General features: G+C 42.4%; 1 protein-coding gene across 1 annotated transcript in view; it reads right to left on the bottom strand.

The window, feature by feature from the left end:
* The window catches only part of LOC138947006 (DNA topoisomerase 2-binding protein 1-like), a 79,863-nt gene that overhangs the window by 17,469 nt on the left and 39,163 nt on the right, over positions 1-23,231 (bottom strand). Inside the window, exons 25-34 of the mRNA XM_070318425.1 lie at positions 17,028-17,177; positions 16,524-16,607; positions 15,836-15,904; positions 14,979-15,446; positions 14,310-14,392; positions 12,589-12,638; positions 6,902-6,988; positions 5,739-5,817; positions 4,568-4,697; positions 3,386-3,449 (exon numbers count right to left, since the gene is read on the bottom strand). Of these exons, the coding sequence (XP_070174526.1) occupies positions 3,386-3,449; positions 4,568-4,697; positions 5,739-5,817; positions 6,902-6,988; positions 12,589-12,638; positions 14,310-14,392; positions 14,979-15,446; positions 15,836-15,904; positions 16,524-16,607; positions 17,028-17,177 (1,264 nt within the window). The remainder of the gene's footprint in view (positions 1-3,385; positions 3,450-4,567; positions 4,698-5,738; positions 5,818-6,901; positions 6,989-12,588; positions 12,639-14,309; positions 14,393-14,978; positions 15,447-15,835; positions 15,905-16,523; positions 16,608-17,027; positions 17,178-23,231) is intronic.

Consider the following 23,231-nt stretch of genomic DNA (forward strand, 5'->3'; position numbering starts at 1 on the left):
AGTATACTTAACCCTTGTCAAATTTCAAGGTCACACCTCGGTCGCGTATGGCTTAACAAGGATAACAAATGATTTTCTGCATTGCCTTTAAAGCAATAGCCTTGGCACTTCACACAACGCCTTTGCTTAATGATTCTTCAAATGTTTCTCGTCAAATTTCAAGGTCACAGCGGGGTCAAGTTGAGGCACAAATAATGCGAAGTTATGAAATTACCAAACTTATTGTAAGCTAGAGAGTTGAAACTTCATCGATGACCTTTACACGTGACTACAGTATGGGTGATAATACTCAAATTACAGTCACAGCTATTGGGGTCGAGTGCAGGCCAGAAAGTTAATTTCTTTTAAGCTTCAAAACGTGGCTACGTTATAGTCACTAGCTCGTATTTATATTTCTGAGGCTAGAACTTAAACACATGTGCATCTTTGTAGATCTAGAGCTTGAGCTCTTTCAAACATGACCCAAATCTGGTTGACCAAAGTCAAATTTCAGGGTCACAACAGGGTCAATTTGGGATCTTAAAATGGAAAATTATCAATGTTTTGAACATTTTTAAAACTACAGTTTACACTTTAACAATTTCTAGGATTGGATGCCCCTTCTGACGTGACCAAAGTCTGGTTGACGTTTGTGAAATGACACATTTATATTTTTGACCTCAACAAGACCTTGCTGTGACCTTGATGCTTGGCGTTTTCATAAACTTTATAAAGACTAGACAGTGTAAAGGACAGCATACTCTAGAAATGTGTGTATTTTCACAGCTCGTGCTATAAACGCATTGACGAAATGAAAATATTCCAAATTTTGAACCAAACCTGACCCCGCTATGACCTTGAAATTGACAAAGATTAACCAGGTCACTTTCTTTTTAAATGGCATCAACATTCTAAAAGTATGTAAAGTTGGCTAAAGTGTAATGTTTCTAGCTTTAAAACATGTAAGACAACGAACATTTTCCAATTTGGAAAGCAACTTTACACCTTACTGTGACCTTTGAATTTGATGAGGTTTAATGCGACCTGCACCACACAAGGGGGTCATTAAACCTTGGAAGTGTGCCAAGTTTCAAAGCCCTAGCTTCAAAAACATGCGAGAAATCCTCAATGACAAATCTTTATGTTTGACCTCAACGCAACCCTGCTGTGACCTTGACCTTTTCAACCTAAACTGTAATCGCGTGTAGAGGTCATCATACACTAAAAATGTCTGTATTCTCAAAGTTTGTGCTATAAACGCGCTGAATAAATTGACACTTCCAAATTTTGAACCAGATGTGACCCCACTGTGACCTTGACATTTTTAGAAAGATTAACCAGGTGGTCACTTTTGTTAAGATTTCATAAAAATTCTGAAAGTATGTAAAGTATGTAAAGTCTAACTGATCTAGCTTTAAAACATGTAAGACGTACAACGACAATTGTCCAGTTTGGAAAGGAAATTTAACCTAGCTGTGACCTTGAAATTCAATGTGGTTTAATGTGATCTGTACCATATCTGGGGGTCACCATACTTTGGTAGTGTGCCAAGTTTCAAAGCCCTAGCTTCAGAAACGTGCGAGATAACCTGAATGCTACGTCTCAGTGCCATGTTGAATAATATAACGAACAAAATTCCCGTTATTTGTGAAATAATTTGAGTGCATTTGTCTTTTCTTTTTATAATTGGGTTCCAACATCTGTTGTCTTAACAAAAATCACAATATCAGTCTTGTTTGTCAACTTTTATTTTTTAGCCCCTTTGTCCGCTTTTCGTGCGCACCTTTTGGCACTTAGTCATATATTGTTCGTTTATAGCCGTTTTGACTGTTTATGAATAATTCTGATCTAAAATAAATACATCAGAGTAACCAGAAAAGGTTCCAAAAATATTTTATTAACAAGAAGGGCAAAGCCCATACGACTCACATGCTTGACCTTTACATGACCTTGACCTTCAGGGTCAAGGTCAAATAACTAAACCTAGCAATGACATCATACACTAAGAACTGCTTTACACATTTTTCCTACCAAAATACATGTGCCCTTGACCCAAGGTCAAGGTCATCCAAGGTCATGCAACACAAAGCTGTTAATTCAAGACATAGGAAGTACAATGGTGCTTATTGGCTCTTTCTACCATGAGATATGGTCACTTTTAGTGGTTCACTACCTTATTTTGGTCACATTTCATAAGGGGTCAAAGTGACCTTGACCTTGATCATATGTGACCAAATGTGTCTTATGATGAAAGCATAACATGTGCCCCACATAATTTTTAAGTTTGAAACAGTTATCTTCCATAGTTCAGGGTCAAGGTCACTTCAAAATATGTATACAATCCAACTTTAAAGGGCACTTGCGACCTTGACCTTGAAGCAAGGTCAACCAAACTGGTGTCCAAAGATAGGGCTTACATTGCCCTGTATAGCATACATAGCGAAGGTTGCCATTCTCGATAACTTCAGAAAAAAATGCGAAAATGTGAAAAATGGTCGTTTTTAAGACAACAATTACGGCCCCTGTGACCTTGAACTTGAAGTGAGGTCAAGTTGCCGCACATGTTTTTTGAGATCTTGTAACCATACACCATCAGGCCACATCAGGTGTTGATAGACTTAATAGTGTCCAAGAAATATCCAACGTTAAAGTTTTCCGGACGGACGGACGGACGCCGGGACGGACGGACGGACGGACGGACGACTCGGGTGAGTACATAGACTCACTTTTGCTTCGCATGTGAGTCAAAAAGGACAGAATTTGATTTTTCTTCTTTGACATCAAGGGGACACACTTTGCGTGATTTCCGACCCCAAAAAAAGCAAGATCTTCCTGTGTAAATGAAAAACTTGTGTAAATGAAAAACTAACTTCAATACAGTGAAACCCCCCTTTAAAGACCCCCCATTTTAAGACTTACTCTCTTTAATTAAAGACCCTGTGTTTTCCAGTTGTTTTGTTCATAACCCCTGTAAGTTTACCCCCATTTTAAGACTCCCTCGTTTTTAACTCATTGTCTCCCAGGTACGGATATATCCGTACCCACTCATATGGCTCTAACTGACCAGGTACGATATATCCGTAAACACATAGTCACTTACATTGCATTGCATCTGCTCTCATTCGGCACATATCCGCATTCTGCTCAGACGGTTAGCTTCAGTCGCTTCCTGTAACGTCGATCTAACGCCTGCATTCCAGCGTGTTGATACAGTTACTACACAGCTACTACAATTCTGAGTGACCTGCTACAGAACAGCTGGTCTCGGCTAAAAAATAACTTGGTCAACATAGGTGGGGTACAAAGGGTTAAGACCTCATTTTCTCAGATTTTTGGAGGTCTTAAAGGGTAGGTTCCACTGTACACCGACACACCAATGAGCATACGATGCAAGATGGTGACTTACCTAGCGGAGGAGGTTCAGGTGTGGGGGACCTGACTGGATGCTGCCTTGCTGGGACACAGTCCACCTGCAACAACATTCAATCATAGTTACCACGTACAGCACAAAATAACACATTTATCTACTCCGTTGGACATTTCCGTGTCATAATCAATACGAGCTTACCATGTACAGTGGTATGTTATACATATACAGTGGTATGTTATACATATACAGCGGTATGTTATACATACACAGCGGTATGTTATACATACACAGCGGTATGTTATACATACACAGCGGTATGTTATACATACACAGTGGTATGTTATACATATACAGTGGTATGTTATAAGACTCTGCTTTTTAAGACCCTCGATTTAAGACTGACTCCTTTTAGTTTTTTTCTTTCTTTCCTTCTTTTTCAAATAGATTTTTTTCCATGACCTCTGTAAATTGACAGTAAACAGCTGTAGAATTTTAAAAAAATAATTGCTATACACACTTCAATCCCATTCCCAACCAGAATGTCAACACAAATCATGCATGTCATACGTGAATAGACGAACTCAACGCCGGAAATAACTCTGTCTGGTTTGTATGGGTTGTGAAAGAGTGAATACTCTTGTTTTTAGTGAGGCAAGCTTTCTACACATGCTCCATGTCCACATGTTTCAGACACACCCCTCGCTAGTGACTGGCACGACCCCGTGACCTATAGTGACAGGCACGACCCCGTGACCTGGCATAATGGACAGGCCCATGAAGGTTTGTTGGGGACAATGAACTTCCGGTAAGAAAATACGTGGAGAAATGTTCCTACACCATGGATTTCTTTGAAAGACTGATCAGCACACAGAAGCCATGTACGCTGTAACCTAGCTGCAGCCACTCACTTTGCAAAAGTAAATTGTCGGTAAAACATTCTTATACTTACATTCTCAAACTTAACTTTTCCTTAAATGACAACACTGAACTGTTATTCAAGGATTGCACTCAAGAAATAAGCAGAATTCAAGAACTGCATGCAAGAAATAAGTAGAATTCAAGAACTGCATGCAAGAAATAAGTAGAATTCAAGAACTGCATGCAAGAAATAAGCAGAATTCAAGAACTGCATGCAAGAAAAAGTAGAATTCAAGAACTGCATGCAAGAAATAAGCAGAACTCAAGAATTGCATGCAAGCAATCATCAGGAAGTGGTACCTTAGAGCCGTCAGCTGTATGATTGAGATCTGGCATGTCCATGTTGGCCATGAAGTCCTCTGTGTTCTGCGTGTTCTGAGACGGACCGCACACCATGTCCAGCTTGTGAGCTAGTCGCTCCTGCTCCCGCCTGTAACACACAACACACACATCATACGACATTCTGGTCCTTTAATGAGCGCTTCTGGGGTGATAACACAAGACAACTCCTGTGATCTTGCCGCGAGGTTCCGCCTGTTACTATTGTCTTTTTACCGTATAAAATGCACGACTTACACAGGAACTGTTACCAAAGCGACATGCCATTTGGGACCAATGCACGTTTTTTTCCTTTCTCATGTGATCTTGCCGCGAGGTTCCGCCTGTTACCAGCCGAAAGAAAGAAGGGGCATAACCTCACCAGAACCGCCCATTGGTAGCCAAGAAAGATGGTTTGATGGTTTTCTGTACTAGACTAGTATAAAATGACTACCATAGACTGTCTATCTACTGAGTGTACAAAGTTTCCTTCTGACTTCATCATCTTCACAACTTTCCTGTTGAACTTCTTCTTCTTCTGTGTTCGTGGGCTGAAACTCCCTCGTACACTCGTGTTTTTGCACGAGTGGGATTTTACGTGTATGACCGTTTTTACCCCGCCATTTAGGCAGCCATACGCCGCTTTCGGAGGAAGCATGTTGGGTATTTTCGTGTTTCTATAACCCACCGAACTTTGACATGGATTACAGGATCTTTTCCGTGCGCACTTGGTCTTGTGCTTGCGTGTACATACGAAGGGGGATAAGCCACTAGCAGGTCTGCACATAAGTTGACCTGGGAGATCGGAAAAATGTCCACACTTAACCCCCCAGGCGGCCGCGGCCGGGATTCGAGCCTTCGACCTTCCGATTAAGAGGCCGACGTCTTTCCACCCCGCCACAGCGCCCGTCTCCTGTTGAACAATTTGTAAAATGTCTACACTTTCCAAACCTTTTCAGCCTTTCCGAACATGGGAAATGAGTTTTACATTTTTCCCAAACTTTCCAAACCAGTGAAAAAACAAGAAATGAAGAATCCTATCATAAAGATGTGTGTGTGTGTCAGATAAACGCAACATTTTGTTTTGTCAATAATAAACATTCCAATTACCTACAATTCTTGTGTTTTGATTCTACCATAAAGAGAGCCTTACCGTCCAGTAGGATCGTCCCACGTGATCTGTACGCTCTGTGAAGCTTCTCCCCCAAAACTCTCTGCGGTGTGAGCAGCCCCTGGAAACACAATCAAACCTAAACAAAATGCTCTGTTAGTGTGAGATGTTGCCAGAAAGGTCACTGAGGCAAAAGCAACAGGAGAGAAAAAGTAAATGCAAGTTTGAGAGCAGAAGACGAAGAGTAAGAAAGAACACATCATGTTCAACTAATTTGGAGGTAAATTCACTCAGCTTTACATGTACAGCAAAGTGGTGTTGGTGTTTGTGTTTGTGCTTGCGTGTGTGCCCAAATATATGAGTGTGAATGTACATCTGCATGCAATGCGTGTGTGCCCAAATATATGAGTGTGAATGTACATCTGCATGCAATGCGTGTGTGCCCAAATATATGAGTGTGAATGTACATCTGCATGCAATGCGTGTGTGCCCAAATATATGAGTGTGAATGTACATCTGCATGCAATGCGTATGTGCCCAAATATATGAGTGTGAATGTACATCTGCATGCAATGCGTGTGTGCCCAAATATATGAGTGTGAATGTACATCTGCATGCAATGCGTATGTGCCCAAATATATGAGTGTGAATGTACATCTGCATGCAATGCGTATGTGCCCAAATATATATGAGTGTGAATGTACATCTGCATGCAATGCGTATGTGCCCAAATATATGAGTGTGAATGTACATCTGCATGCAATGCGTATGTGCCCAAATATATGAGTGTGAATGTACATCTGCATGCAATGCGTATGTGCCCAAATATATGAGTGTGAATGTACATCTGCATGCAATGCGTGTGTGCCCAAATATATGAGTGTGAATGTACATCTGCATGCAATGCGTGTGTGCCCAAATATATGAGTGTGAATGTACATCTGCATGCAATGCGTGTGTGCCCAAATATATGAGTGTGAATGTACATCTGCATGCAATGCGTGTGTGCCCAAATATATGAGTGTGAATGTACATCTGCATGCAATGCGAGTGTGCCCAAATATATGAGTGTGAATGTACATCTGCATGCAATGCGTGTGTGCTCTCATTCATTCACATATTGACCCCCCCCCCCCCCCCCAACCCTCCGATGTCGACATGTCTTGATGATTTTAAAGTATTTCATCCACTCATTTTACACTCACCCTGTGCTGCATGGTTGGTCTCCCAGGGGCTGGCATGTCGACTGGCGTCAGGCAGATTTCCAGACAGGTTGGTCTGATCTCCACTTGCTGGGGACACATGCAGCAAGTTCTGCTTTTATCAAGTATGTCAGTACAGTAGAACCCCCCATTTTAAGACCCCCTCCCTGTTAAGACCCCCTCCCTGTTAAGACCCCCTCCCTGTTAAGACCTTATGTTTCACATTTGTTGTTCTCAACCTGTGTAAATTTACCATTTAACCCCTTCACTGCCCAGCACGTACTAGATACGTGGTCATGTTTGGTTTGTCATACGCCCATACACGTACGTGGCATTTACATCAGCACTTTTCAGGACATCTGTGAAAACTAAATGGGAGGTAACCACTGTCCAACTTCTTGTAGGGGTTTAAACACAGTTCTTTCTCATTGACCGTTCAGATAAGTTAGTACCACGTGGTAAAAACATTTTTAGAAGTTTTTTCCGATCTATAAGATTCAAAATGGCGGCCGAAAGTCAGACATCAACTCGTAGACCTGTTTTCAAATGATACAGTGTTCTGGAAGCTCTACAAGAAGTGATTAATGGATTACCACACAGAAGAATACTGTTATGGGCTGTAATGTGAGTACCTGATGTTTGACACCAGTTTTAGCTGTGTTTTCTGCGGTTTTACGTGCTGCAGTGTGTGTGTGAAAGCTTGGAAACTGTAATTTTTGACAAAAATGGTCATTATATCGAATTTTACTATAACAATCACAAACAAAGTCCAATGATCATGTTATCAGATAATAGCCAAGGGTGTAAGCAAACCACATGCCAAATATGATAATATCTAAGAGATATCTCAATAAATGATTGAGCAGTGAACAGATTAGCAGACCTGCCTACCCCTGAAATGTACCATGTGTAGTTTTGGGTGTGAAAATAAGGCAAATGTGTAGTTTGGCAGGTGAATGTGTAGTATTTCAATTTGATCAACCCAAACCGCAAAACAGAACAGTTACTTATACCGTACTACACTCCAAACAAAACTATTACAATGTGAACAATACTCCTCATACAAATACAAACAAAGCCCCCACAAAAATACAAGCCAAGCATCTACTATATAATACTGGTAGGTTTTTCGGTGGTTTTTCGATTCCTGTGACCAAACCGCGCGGATTTGTGCCTTCTCCTTCGGTTGCTATGCCAACGTGACCCAGGAAATCGATTCCGCTAGGTCCCGACTTCCAATTTTGTCCACGAACAAAGTTTGAAGAGGTTTGTCTCGCAAATTTGAGCAGACAACAGTGAACTTTGACCTGAACTTTGACATCGCGGCGAAAGAGATCTGTGATTGGTTCTTCTTCTAAACACTACATTAAACACTACGCGACCGCACCTCAGACGAACCTAGCTGTGTGTTTTATTTCTCTACCCCAGACGAACCTAAAATAATAAGAAGATAGATAGATCTGTTTATCTGTTAATGGAACTCCAAAATATTCCATAGATTTGTTTACTTAATTTTTAAAAGATAAGTTCGAAACATTATCACCTGATAAGTCGCCGTATAACCTTATAGGTTCCAGCGACTAAATATTTTCCCCCGGTTCAACCATAGACATGTACGTCATCATGATCTCCCCTTAATTTGACCGTTATTTTGGCTGTCTTAGTGAAATGGTAAGATATATCTCTATGTTTTTTACATGTAAGTGTTCGGAAAAAATACAGTTATAGCAGCTATGTACAAAAATAAGCAGCATATGCTCTTTTCGCCAAAGTAAAGTCCTTTTTTCTTCTGGTTTCTTATATGTGTCACAGCACACCGCAAGCTTTTAGGCGAATAGCAAGTGAGTGGTATATATATATCATCAATTTTATAGTAGATAACGGTGTAAATTACTTACCATGTTCATGTCCGTTATACGTTTTCCATATTCCATATGTGTCATTTAATTGTGTATTGCTTGATGCCATGTATGTATGTGTGTGTGTGTGTACATGACTTTAAATAAATAAGCATGGATGGATGTGTGCACTCGATTGTGTGTGTGAACCATGTATATATTTTCTGTTGTCAATTACATATGTTATACTATGCGTTTGAATCATTAAGTATTTTAGACGTCATACTTTTTTTCGTATCTTCACGATGGCTTTTTACCCGTTTAAATTTTAATGCTTCCAACTTTCAAAGCGCTGCACGGCTGGGAAGAGATGCGCACTTTTATCACTGTTGTTCATGTAGACGTAATCATGGATTCATGCAAACGTCATACCTGCTGTATTTTATTTTGTTTGTTTGTATAGTCGCGTGCGGTCGCGCAGTCTTTTTGGTCAGTTCCGATTACCTCCCATTGATGCGAAAACCTATATGACTGTTTTTTGTTATTTTTCTCTCTGTTAATTCACCAGTGGCTATGTAACATGTGTTATACCTTATAGGTTCCAGCGACTAAATATTTTCCCCCGGTGCAACCATAGACATGTACGTCATCATGATCTCCCCTTAATTTGACCGTTATTTTGGCTGTCTTAGTGAAATGGTAAGATATATCTCTATGTTTTTTACATGTAAGTGTTCGGAAAAAATACAGTTATAGCAGTTATGTACAAAAATAAGCAGCATATGCTCTTTTCGCCAAAGTAAAGTCCTTTTTTCTTCTGGTTTCTTATATGTGTCACAGCACACCGCAAGCTTTTAGGCGAATAGCAAGTGAGTGGTATATATATATCATCAATTTTATAGTAGGTAACGGTGTAAATTACTTGCCATGTTCATGTCCATTATACGTTTTCCATATTCCATATGTGTCATTTAATTGTGTGTTGCTTGATGCCATGTATGTATGTGTGTGTGTACATGACTTTAAATAAGCATGGATGGATGTGTGTACTCGATTGTGTGTGTGAACCATGTATATATTTTCTGTTGACAATGTTGTCAATTACATATGTTATACTATGCGTTTGAATCATTAAGTATTTTAGACGTCATACTTTTTTTCGTATCTTCACGATGGCTTTTTACCCGTTTAAATTTTAATGCTTCCAACTTTCAAAGCGCTGCACGGCTGGGAAGAGATGCGCACTTTTATCACTGTTGTTCATGTAGACGTAATCATGGATTCATGCAAACGTCATACCTGCTGTATTTTATTTTGTTTGTTTGTATAGTCGCGTGCGGTCGCGCAGTCTTTTTGGTCAGTTCCGATTACCTCCCATTGATGCGAAAACCTATATGACTGTTTTTTGTTATTTTTCTCTCTGTTAATTCACCAGTGGCTATGTAACATGTGTTACAGAATTGCACCGGTGTAAGGGTTAACATTTTATTTTTCACCAAGAGAATATAATTCATTATATGCGGGATAATGTGCGGGGGGGGGGGGGGGGGGGGGGGGGAGGGGTGCAAACAACATTTTTACAAGCACATAACCAACAAAATGACATCGCATGCGCAGCACACAAAGTGCGTAGCACGGGTACCACTAGTTAAGTTTATTTGTTAAGAAAAAAATTATTAACTAGTTTGGAACATTTGCATGGGTGAAACTGATCAGAATTAAAAATAAGGAAAATGAGGCCGGGGTCCAGGGGCCGCCCACGCCCTGGTGGGGTGCAGGGGCAACGCCCTCTTAGGGGGCCCAGGAGGGTGAAGCCCCCCGGAAGAAAACGAAAAATCAGGCTTTTTAAGGGTAAAAGTAGGCCTTTCCGGGTATCTCAAACACACAAATTTGCACAGTAAACAATGATAACAAATGCCAAGCTGTAGTCCGATAATTCGCGCGCTCAGGGAAACAAAGATTCAGCGATGTCCGGTCACTGTGTTAGAGAAAATACAGATCGGATCGCCGGCGAAAAAAAAAAAAAATTTTTTTTTTTTTACAGATTTTCAAAATAAGGAATTCTTTATTTGACCAATTTCATTTGGCGGATTTCCGCCCTAAGGTGGAAAAGTTTCACCCATGCATTTGTTAAAAAAAAGCTATGTTGAGGGGTATGCAGTTCATATACAGTGGGACCCCCTATTCAAGACCTGTGACAATCTGAGAACATCAAGTCACAAAAAGTAGGGACTGGGAGTATGTGTATCAACATGAAGGCAAATTTGCATATAAACAGAACAGGTTTGCGTCGGCAATAATAATAATATGGCAGGTCATTGCCTCTGCTCTGGTTACCGATCTCTCAAAAGTGAGCTTGTCTTGGTCTTCTTTCCCTGGCACGGGTTTCTTCACAAAACAGTCCAATTTTTCCTCTGCTTTGGTCGGGATCTCTCGAATTCCTCATGAGAAGTGCTTTTCTTGTGGCGGTTACACGGTCGTAAAGCCCACTGTGCTTCTCTGAAAAAGCCGTGTTGCACACAGTGCAGTGGGCAAAATGCTTCCCTTTTCTCCACGAAACTAGGCATTGCCATGGATGCTCCTCATAGTACTTTGGCAGAAAAGCCTTGCTGGGAGTTTGACCAAGCTTCTTTTTTTTGCTCCGTGGCGGTTGATCGCCAAAGTCTTCTGAATCCGTGTTCGTCGCTGTAGCCATTTTTTCCCTCCAGAAAGAATGAGCTACGAAGTGACCGCGTTCAGAAAAGTATGTGCTGAAACGCCCGCGATAGTTGTAATAACAGCAGCAAGACCAACTGACTACGCTACTCTCGCGGGCGCCGGGCATGTTTTGCACGCAGTACACAACCGGTTAGTACAAATTATGGATCGGAACTCGCTCGCGTTTTTGCGTATTCAAAATGTCAAAATGTGTAGTCGAAACGAAACGTTTGCGTAGTATAAGACAAGCATGCGTAGTTGCGTAGTTTGGGGACCAAAATCGTAGTTTACTACGCTCAATGTGTAGTGTAAACAGGTCTGGATTAGTGAACCTACCGAAGAAAACGAAATTTGCCCTGGCGCACAGCAATACCAAAATGCTGTTATACTGTGGCAGTGAAGGGGTTAAAGACTCCCTCCCTGTTAAGACCCTATTTTTCACATTTTTTGTTCTCAACCTGTGTAAATTTACCATTTAAAGACTCCCTCCTTATTGAGACCTGATTTTCTCACATTTTTGGAGGTCTTAAATTGGGGGTTCCACTGTAACTCAATAAACGAACTCTGGACATAACTCTATCAAGGGGTCCTGATTTGGCCTATTATGGTCCGCTGGACCCGAAAAGCAACAGCTAACTAACTAACTAACTAACTAACTAACTAACTAACTAACTCTGTCAAGTTTGTATGGGTTGTGAAAGAGTGAATACTCTTGCTTTTATCGAGGCAAACTTTCCATACGTGCTCCAAGTCAATTCAGGTCAACACAGGCAATGCTTTGTATCAACATATCTCCTGGCAGCAAACAGATTAACACCATACAAAGCAATGCTTTGTATCAACATATCTCCTGGCAGCAAACAGATTAACACCACACAAAGCAATGCTTTGTATCAACATATCTCCTGGCAGCAAACAGATTAACACCACACAAAGCACAAGAATTACGGAAAAAATAGCAACTAAATACTTTTCCAAACAAAACTGGAACCCTTTAAACTCTGCAGTTTTGTTGATAATTTCATTGACATGGTTGGTTTGGCACTATGTGTTACCATATTCTCATAATAAAATCAAGAGACGGAGGGACAGAAAGATAGATGAACAGAACAAGACATAGAACCTTTACGTGGATTGACTCGAAGTGGAACTTACAGTTGGGATCTGTTCGTCTGTTTCTCCTTTTACTGGACTTCTTTGATCGACTGAAACAAAGACAACTAATTCCTCTCAAGCATTCTCATGCACAACAAACTTAAAGCCCCAGTATGTCTCAAATGGTTTACCAAACGATTTCAATCTTCTGATGAAAAAACCCAGTTCTAACCTTATAAAGTTATGGAACACATTTGCAACAGCATTTAATAGCATTAAATGAAACAGTTTGTTTGAATTGCTATTTAGCTCACGTAAACCACACACCAGATTTCGTGGTTTATCTAACCCCTGAGCCATCGTGAACCCGTGTGATCCACTTTCCTTTTTTTCCACAATTTCGTCGTCAGTTTGTGATTTCAATGCGACTGGCTGTATCTGCAATAGCACGCTATTATTGTGTACCTCTGATTCTAAAACGCAACAAACGGCTGCGAGTCACACGAACTTATCAGCGGCGGCTGGCTTCAAAGAAAGCGAGCGCTATGCAGATGGAAGAAATCGTCTGCTTTGAGACACGACCTTTTGTGAGCCTGCTTCTAGACTATCTGTTTTAAAACTTTCAAAACTTCAAATTGTACTGATCTTGTCTTGATGAAAAAAGAAATCTTTTATGATTTAAGAATGTTTGTGTTACAAGCTGTCAATTTATTATTTATATTTTCATGGGTGTTACTGGGAAAAATCAAAAAACCTGAAAGGCAGGGGTCCAAAATGCTCAAGTTTGAAAGAAAGTTTCTGGACACCGACGAAACCAAATCATAATAAGCAAGATGGCGGCAAATCCAAGGGAGCGAACCGAGAAAGGACGCGAACCGGTGTCAAAAGTCGGATCGGAACCGCTGCTCGTTATTTCAACTTAGCGAAACGAAGCTTTTTTTTTCTCTTTTTTTTTTGAAAACCCGGAAAACCGGAATTTTCGGCTTCAGATTTTTTCAAAAACCGGAAATCCGGCAAAACCCGGAAGAGTAACACCCATGTATTTTAAAAGTTAGTTCTAGCGCCAAAACGAGGCACCTGATTTGCCGACATACAGTCCACGAAAATAAATTCTTTGAAAATTGCTCGCTCTTTACGTAGTGCACCTAGGATGTTCTCAAGCGGTGAGTGTTTAAACGAAAGGGTGTTTGTACTGTGTGTAAAAGCCTGACAGTTTATCTGTGATGGTTTACGGGAGGCTTACTGTGCCTTTCAGTTTTTATTATTTAAACACTGAGTCATTTCACAAAAAATACAAGAAATGTTTCTGATTCCTTGCTCCTTTTCTTTTTCATTTTCCTTGTGCATCTGCAAAAAGCCCACAAGTGATGCTGACTGAAACTATACAGCACAAGATACCCAGTATTTTCATTACCAATGACATGGCTATGTCATCCATCAGCTAGAATTGAATCCACATTTGCGGACCTAAGAAGAGAATTCTGACCAGAGATGGTGGACCTGAAGGAAAAACTGTGGGGCCCAGCGGAGTCCCTGCGGTGAACTGCGGGCTTCATCGCATCAACAACATTGACAGTCTAGCATGGCAACGGGAACTGCAGACTTCATCACATCGACAACATTGACAGTCTAGCATAGCAACGGGAACTGCAGACTTCATCACATCGACAACATTGACAGTCCAGCATAGTAACAGGAACTGCAGACTTCATCACATCGACAACATTGACAGTCTAGCATGGCAAAGGGAAGGCAGAAGAAGAAGAAGAATCCCCATTTACCTTGAGGAAGCCTTCATACTCTCCAGCGTCTTGGTCAGAGCCTCTCTGATCTCCAGGCTTCCGCCGCTCTCTGCCGCTGTCACCTGAACACACAGTGTACATACTAGGAGTGAACCACAGGAAGGAGAAGAAGTGAACACCAGACCTGGGAACCCCTGTTTTGCACTTGGAATATTCTCAAACAAACTTGGTGTATTTTCAGAAAAATTGAGCGTACTCCACACAACATTTGAACACCAGACCTGGGAACCCCTGTTTTGCACTTGGAATATTCTCAAACAAACTTGGTGTATTTTCAGAAAAATGAGCGTACTCTATCCATGATTCAAACATGCTTCACACGCGTCCGTCGCATCGTTAATTAAGTTTACCAATACATTTAAAACAATGTTTACTGACAAAAAACTGAACATGTGTCAAAATACTGGATCGGCTTTGGGATGCGCTTGTGAAGAAAAGTAGTCGAGAAATTTTTCTGGGCGAAGAGATATACAGAAGTTAGACAAAAAATAAGACCAAAAATCAAAGTGACAGGCGTTTCAAACTGCACGAAGTGTCACACACAACACTTGACAGAAACAAGGTACAACAACTAAAGGTTCAGCTGAGTTACAGTGAACAGATTCCTCTTCTCTTTCTTTCTTTTTGGCTTCATTTACATCTACCTACCTCTGTGACCTTGACCTCCTCTTGCACACGACATTCTGACTCTTGAATCTCCGTTGAAATCTCCACGTCTCCCCCAGCCTTGGAATCTCCGTTTCTTTCATCGTTGGACGACAAAGACTCTGCGGAGGACGTTCTAACTTTCTCTCTTCCTCCCCCTTTTTCCTCTCTCTTTGAAGGCGACGTTTGTAAGGTAGACACCTCCACAACAGCTCCGAGTCTTTTCTTGCCACTGTCTTTGGGGGTCTTTGTGTTAGAGGCGCCAGATTGTTGCCATTTCTTCATTTCGTTCATGCTCTCCTCCCAGGATTCTGCTGCTGCTTTTGCTGGGGTTTTGGGTTCGCTTCGCAGTCGCGCTGGCGTTTTGGTGGTGGTGGTTTGGGCTTGTGTGTTGTCGTCGTCATGTTTTGGCGTTTTTCTGGCAGAACGGCGAACAGATCGGCTTGGAGTTTCCGTCTTTACCACACCTCCCTGGGAAAAGAGGAATATTTTAAGTGACGATAACAAACCACAGCCCGCAATCTGAAAATGCACGTTTTTTTTGGTTTTTTTTAAATTTCTTTTTTAATGTCTTATAGCTTATTGACTTTTCGACAAGAAAAAAAGAAAGAATAAGACTGGAAAAGGTAAAGAAAAAAAAGAAAAAAAGAAAATAAAGGAAAAAAAACCAAGAAAAGAAAAAACACGCGAGGGTACAACGATAACATGTGTACCATTACTCGAATAGCAAGGTATGCCTTATTACTGTTCACTCACAGTCCGATTGTTTGGCAAAAGAGTTGCTTCAGGCGAAACCGTATGGGATCTCAGGTCTGCAAGAGCTTATAAATAAATTCCAACTAGCTTGTACTATAGCGTACCAGATTCAGGTTTGGATTATAGCTGTGCGGGTACATGGATTCATCGACACGCAACCTCTGCTCCACACACTGCAAGACACAAAAGCACACAATCACTTTACCTCCCAACCAGGAATTCCTGCTGAGTATGGCGCATGCAATAAATCTGACAAATACATCGACAAGTTGCTGCTGCTCTGCCTTGTTTTTCACCAAGTTTGCAGATTTCTAGCATTCACTCACTTTGCAAATCATCACTTTATTGAAAAAAAGAGGATGAAATTGACAAAATAAACATCATGCAGCTATTCTAGGGTGTTCAAAGTACCTAAATATGCTGAAAACGCAAATCATGACATGGGACCATTGTGGATCCAAATTCCGTGCCACCTCTCCCCTTAAGGCTCATAGCTCCGTCCTTGATGGAAGTTTTGTCATCAGATACCACTTTCAGGGTAAGTCAATCATTTTAGAAACAACTAAAACAAAACACTACATGTACTACATTTGTAAAAGGTAACATCTTTAAATCTGTACAAAACATGCCATACTTTTTGTATATCATCACTCAGCAAAAGAGTAACTCCATTTAACATACAACTCTAAATAAAAAATTGACTTTTGGGCACTCAGCAGTAAGGTAACAAGAATAAACAAAACGCAAGATTCAAACTGTTTAAAGGAGATGAATAATTAGGTCAAGACTTACAGCATACAGCCAGTGAGGTGAGACGATGATTTTCCCCTGGCTTTTGGCCAGCCTGTATTCCTTGTTCAGGTCATTTACTCGCCCCTGAAAGAAAAGTTCCGTGCATGCTTTGATTTAGCATAACAACAGCCAGTAACAACCCAATGGTTCAAAATAAACTGTGCAAAAAAATTATTGACAACTTTCGTACTCAAACTAAAGCATTGGCTTATGGCGACACGATGTTGCGGTGTGTGCTTGGTTGTGTCTGTGCTGTTCAAAACCGCAATAGCCAAATCGAATTACCAAACTTGGGCCAAAAAATATTCTGTATTCAGTATTTATGAACTCCTGTGTTATTTCATTCAAACTTTATGGCACAATTTTCCCATCAAATATTTCTTTTACAGGCCTCACATGACCACTGCTCCAAGACGAGTACTGACATGTGCAGTACGTTTCCCCCTCAACTTACAATGTACTGCCCCTCCCCCCCCCCCCAACCACACACACACATGTACTAACCTGAAAGATAAAGTGAGTGCAGGAATCGGTGTATTGCCAGGTATAGTCTCCCCCCAACTCCACCACGATTCGGTTGTATTCGGTCTGGTTGACGCCCAGCTTTTTACTGACTGAGATCACAACGCCTTCCAGGGCACCCCTCTCTTCAGCCTGAGATCACAATAAAACAACAGATACAGTAATTCACAATGACCCCTCTCTTCAGCCTCAGATCACAATGAAACAACAGATACAGTAATTCACGATGACCCCTCTCTTCAGCCTGAAATCACAATCAAACCACAGATACAGTAATTCACAATGACCCCTCTCTTCAGCCTGAGATCACAATCAAACCACAGATACAGTAATTCACAATGACCCCTCTCTTCAGCCTGAGATCACAATCAAACCACAGATACAGTAATTCACAATGACCCCTCTTTTCAGCCTGAAATCACAATCAAACCACAGATACAGTAATTCACAATGACCCCTCTTTTCAGCCTGAGATCACAATCAAACCACAGATACAGTAATTCACAATGACCCCTCTTTTCAGCCTGAGATCACAATCAAACCACAGATACAGTAATTCACAATGACCCCTCTTTTCAGCCTGAGATCACAATCAAACCACAGATACAGTAATTCACAATGACCCCTCTTTTCAGCCTGAGATCACAATCAAACCACAGATACAGTAATTCACAATGACCCCTCTTTTCAGCCTGAGATCACAATCAAACCACAGATACAGTAATTCACAATGACCCCTCTTTTCAGCCTGAGATCACAATCAAACCACAGATACAGTAATTCACAATGACCCCTCTCTTCAGCCTGAGATCACAATCAAACCACAGATACAGTAATTCACAATGACCCCTCTTTTCAGCCTGAGATCACAATCAAACCACAGATACAGTAATTCACAATGACCCCTCTTTTCAGCCTGAAATCACGATCAAACCACAGATACAGTAATTCACAATGACCCCTCTCTTCAGCCTGAAATCACAATCAAACCACAGATACAGTAATTCACAATGACCCCTCTCTTCAGCCTGAGATGACAATCAAACCACAGATACAGTAATTCCCAATGACCCCTCTCTTCAGCCTGAGATCACAATCAAACCACAGATACAGCAATTCACAATGACCCCTCTCTTTAGCCTGAAATCACAATCAAACCACAGATACAGTAATTCACAATGACCCCTCTCTTCAGCCTGAGATCACAATCAAACAACAGATACAGTAATTCACAATGACCCCTCTCTTCAGCCTGAGATCACAATCAAACCACAGATACAGTAATTCACAATGACCCCTCTCTTCAGCCTGAGATCACAATCAAACCACAGATACAGTAATTCACAATGACCCCTCTCTTCAGCCTGAGATCACAATCAAACCACAGATACAGTAATTCACAATGACCCCTCTTTTCAGCCTGAGATCACAATCAAACAACAGATACAGTAATTCACAATGACCCCTCTCTTCAGCCTGAGATCACAATAAATCAACAGATACAGTAATTCACAATGACCCCTCTTTTCAGCCTGAGATCACAATCAAACAACAGATACAGTGATTCACAATGACCCCTCTCTTCAGCCTGAGATCACAATAAATCAACAGATACAGTAATTCACAATGACCCCTCTCTTTAGCCTGAGATCACAATCAAACCACAGATACAGTAATTCACAATGACCCCTCTCTTCAGCCTCAGATCACAATCAAACCACAGATACAGCAATTCCCAATGACCCCTCCCTTCACCCTGAGATCACAATCAAACCACAGATACAGTAATTCACAATGACCCCTCTCTTCAGCATGAGATCACAATCAAACCACAGATACAGTAATTCACAATCTGAAAAAGTGAGAACATTTCACTTAGGACCCAAAATACTGGTCTTTTCAATGATAATCAGAATGGGAAATTCAAATCAACGCACATGTCAACCAGACAATCATTTTAGTCATCGTTCTCCTGGCAAACAAACGTACCATTGTGTCAAGATTCATTTTCTGCGAAGTCTGATAATTATTCGAACACAAAACTCATGCGAACCAAAATCATTTTGACAGGTACGCTCTCATCTTCTCGCTAAAGAAAATCACCACTCCTCCTTCCTGCAATTCCAATTTTTCTGACTGCAGCCAGAAGACAAAAGTCAGTATGCTCTCAATTTCTTGGAGAGTTCTGTAGAAAGAGTCTCCACAGGGTACAAAAAGCATTTTGTATCATTTTATTGATGTCAAGGGCAAAATAAACATTAACCTTTACTTTATTTGGTGTTCAACGTCGTTTTCAACCACGAAGGTTATATCGTGACAGGGAAAGGGGGGAGATGGGATAGAGCCACTTGTCAATTGTTTCTTGTTCACAAAAGCACTAATCAAAAATTTGCTCCAGGGGCTTGCAACGTAGTACAATATATTACCTTACTGGGAGAATGCAAGTTTCCAGTACAAAGGACTTAACATTTCTTACATACTGCTCGACTAAAATCTTTACAACCATTGACTATATTCTATACAAGAAACACTTAATCGAAAATTTTTAAGTAAATTTTCATTTCATTAATATACTTACCCGAATCACATAAAAGCATTGACGCAGTCTTACATGCTAAAGGTCTGAAAAAGGCTACCCGTCTTAAACAATTTTAAAGGGGAGCAACCCAACACAAAAAGTGTAAATACAGGCATGGCAATGACCACCTACCCGGGGAGTTACCTCCCATCCGGGTTACGTGACGTCACTTCCCCTGTAAACACCACGTGTAACTTCATACGACTTAATAGACTAAAAAATCATATGCGGGGTTGGCGGGAGGGAATACACTATGTGATTCGGGTAAGTATATTAATGAAATGAAAATTTACTTAAAAATTTTCGATTAAATTACATATTCTTACTCCGAATCACATAAAAGCAGATAGCTTCAACAAGGCGGTGGGAATGAAAAACCAAACACACTCTTAAAACCTTGCCAAAAACCTGGCCTGCTGCCAAAAGGTCAGGAAAAGGGCCCAGTGAGAAAGAAAAACTAACTCACTCTAACCCTTGCCAGGAACTGGCCCGCTGCCAAAAAGCAGAAAAGGACCTGAGAACTATCCTGATTGACAGTCGTGATGTCTCTCAGGCAAAAGTTGCGAAAGACGACATCAGAGAGCCAGAAATGTGTGCCCAGCACTTCTTCCAATCTCCTGGACCAAGCGACCCAGAAAGAGAACCCAGCCTTGGATAAAGCCGAGCCGAGTAGAGAGGGAAAGACAAGCTGCCCCCCCCCCCTTCGGATGGAAGGAAATGCACATGCACCGAAAAACGATCTATGCGTAAGGTAGTCCGATCAGTGAGGTGAGGGACAAACCTCGCGGCGACCATAAGACGATCACGCCAAAGTATCAAACTTAGGAATGGCGTGAAGCCCAAGTCGGTGAACCTCTTACTTCCAGCCGAAACTGGAAGCAGCTGTCGTGGACGACTGCTGACGTAAGTCGAAGCTCGAACCGGGCGTGACAGTAGCCTGTGCACTAGCCGGTGAACCTCTTACTTCCGGCCGAAGCTGGAAGCAGCTGTCGCGGACGACTGCTGACGTAAGTCGAAGCTCGAACCGGACGTGACAGTAACCTGTACACTAGCCAGTGAACCTCTTACTTCCGGCCGAAACTGGAAACAGCTGTCGCGGACGACTGCTGACATAAGTCAAAGTTCGAACCGAACGTGACAGTAGCCTGTGCACTAGCTGGTGAACCTCTTACTTCCGGCCGAAGCTAGAAGCAGCTGTCGCGGACGACTGCTGGCGTAAGTCGAAGCTCGAACCGGACGTGACAGTAGCCTGTGCACTAGCCAGTGAACCTCTTACTTCCGGCCGAAACTGGAAGCAGCTGTCGCGGACGACTGCTGCTGAAGTGACCGGTGACCCAAAACACAATGACTAAGAGCCAGAGTGTTACAGAACAGTCTGCTTGAAGGTAAATGAAGGAAATTCAAAAACCCCAAGTAAACTTCGTAGCCAAAAACCTGAGAGAGGAGATAAGCCACAAAGAATGACTCCTCCAACAAGCATTGCCAAAGACAATGTCCCCTCAGGAAAAACTGAATGTTACTTCCGAGGCCAACTCAAGCGCAACTTAAGTTTGGACGAAACACCAGAACACGTCTGATCGCTAGAGAAAGACGGAGTCAGACTCTGCGAAAGACGCGCAGGACCAAGTCCAGCAGCTTGTGGCAAACTGAGAAGAACGGGGAAGCCTGAAAACAGCAGCCCCACTCAAACGGAAATCGTCCTATCTCATCTCCTGCCTAAGATGAAATAAAGGAAAGAAGTCGAAGTCCGAAGCCACAAGAACAGGGAAAACAACAACCATCCCGCCCACAGGTGGAATGGCTGTTGCACCAGCCGAGGCTAAAAAACCCTGGATGCCCTAAGGTCAGCCGCTGTTCCGAAACTCAGACGTACCTATGAAGGGTCTGTGAAAGAAACAACCTCTCCGGTAAAACCGGAAGTGCCACTGCAGCAGCCCGTGGCTGAACTGCTGTTACACAACTGAGGACTGAAGCTGTAAAACCGAAGGACAGCGCTAGCACCGACCAGAAGAGACCTCAGCGGGTGCTCGAGCTGATGGGCCTAGATCACTGTGAAAGGATCGGCTGACGCATAAACAAATATGCACTCATTAGATCAATGGGAGTCCCCCGACCTCACCACTCCCACAAACTATTGGCTGTGTACAGAGACCATCCAATGAAAACTTGCAAGGAGAAGACCCGCCCCGCCCTCACCAAAGTGGAGGGCGGAGGGGGGGGGGTGTGACCGGGGGCACTTCCTTGGGGAGAGAGGCTTGCTGCTAAGGCTGCCCTTCTCCCTGCCCAAAGGAGATCTAATCCTCGAGAATCAGACAGAGACTGCCCAATGGCCGCCTGCTGAAAACGTCCCGAGGCCTGAGCCTGCTTCCCGTGAGGAGGCCAGCTCTGCTTTAACCCTTGTAGAGAGAAGTCAGAGATCCGCTGATCTCTATCCCACGGGATCTACTTTTCTTTTCTGGTAAAAACACCGAAGTTCAAAAAGCAGGTCCCTCTACTCCGGTCAAAGCCCAATTGTCCCTCCTAGCCTGCTCAGAGACCTGAGCATGCGAGAGAAACAAGTCCTCCCTACACCCAACTATAAAGAGAGGTGAAGGGAGGACAGCCTCTTTGTTCTTCGTTCGCCCTAGCCAGGCTGAACGAGTGGAGATGCCATCAGAGTCCTGATACACACTAAGCGTGGAATGTTCAGTGACTCCAGGAAAGAGCGCGAGAGCGCTCTGACGATCATCCCCGAAAAAGAGGCAAATTCCAAAAACTGACGTCCAAATTCCTCTAAATTCCTGCGTTCCCATTAAGGTGTACGCGGAAGAGCAAAGACGTCAGCAAAATCCGACCCGGCTTCGGCCAAGAGAACTTCCTATGACAGGAAGAAACAAAAGACAAAGCCTGTGTAGCCGAAGACAGCCGAGGCTGTGCGTGTTCCGGAACTGACCCGTGAAAACCGAGTAGCAGAACCGGAACCCGTGGATACCACTTCCGGTAGGAGATGGCCAGCCAAAACCTGCGGAAGATGGTACCCACATTGAAGGTGACTATCAAACCGGAAGTAGGAAAAACTCCTCCTTCGCGGAACGGAAGTCCGACATCGCTGAATGCAACCAAAGAGGAAGCCAATGTCCCTCCATAAAAAAACTGGAAGTAATCTCCATCGAGGCCTTGAGAGAAGCCGAGAGATTCGACAGAACGTGTCTGGTCTCTGGCTAAAGCCTGTAAAACAGAATAGCCCAGAGAACTGACACTGACCGAAGTCACAGTTGCCAGTGGAAAGCTACTGAACAGGATAACCGGAAAACCGGAAACCCGTTCAACCGGAAACCGTCCTGTCTCACCCCTCCCATAAGAGGGTAAGACAAAGAGGAGGTAACATCCGAAGCCACCAGAACTGAATAGACAGTAGACGCAACACCCGACCAGTGAAGTGACTACCGTCCCGGCCGAGGCTGAAAGCCTGCATGCCCATAGGCCAGCCGATGTTCCTCACTTCGCTAACAGTGTTAGGAAGAAGAACAAAGCATCCGGACAAAGCCGGAAACGCAACAGACAAAACCGCACAATGCGGAAGCAAATGTTGCGTGGACTGAGGACAGAAGACCGAACGCCCGTAGGCT

The sequence above is a fragment of the Littorina saxatilis genome, linkage group LG14 (genome assembly GCF_037325665.1).
Source record: "Littorina saxatilis isolate snail1 linkage group LG14, US_GU_Lsax_2.0, whole genome shotgun sequence".
NCBI lineage: Eukaryota > Metazoa > Mollusca > Gastropoda > Littorinimorpha > Littorinidae > Littorina > Littorina saxatilis.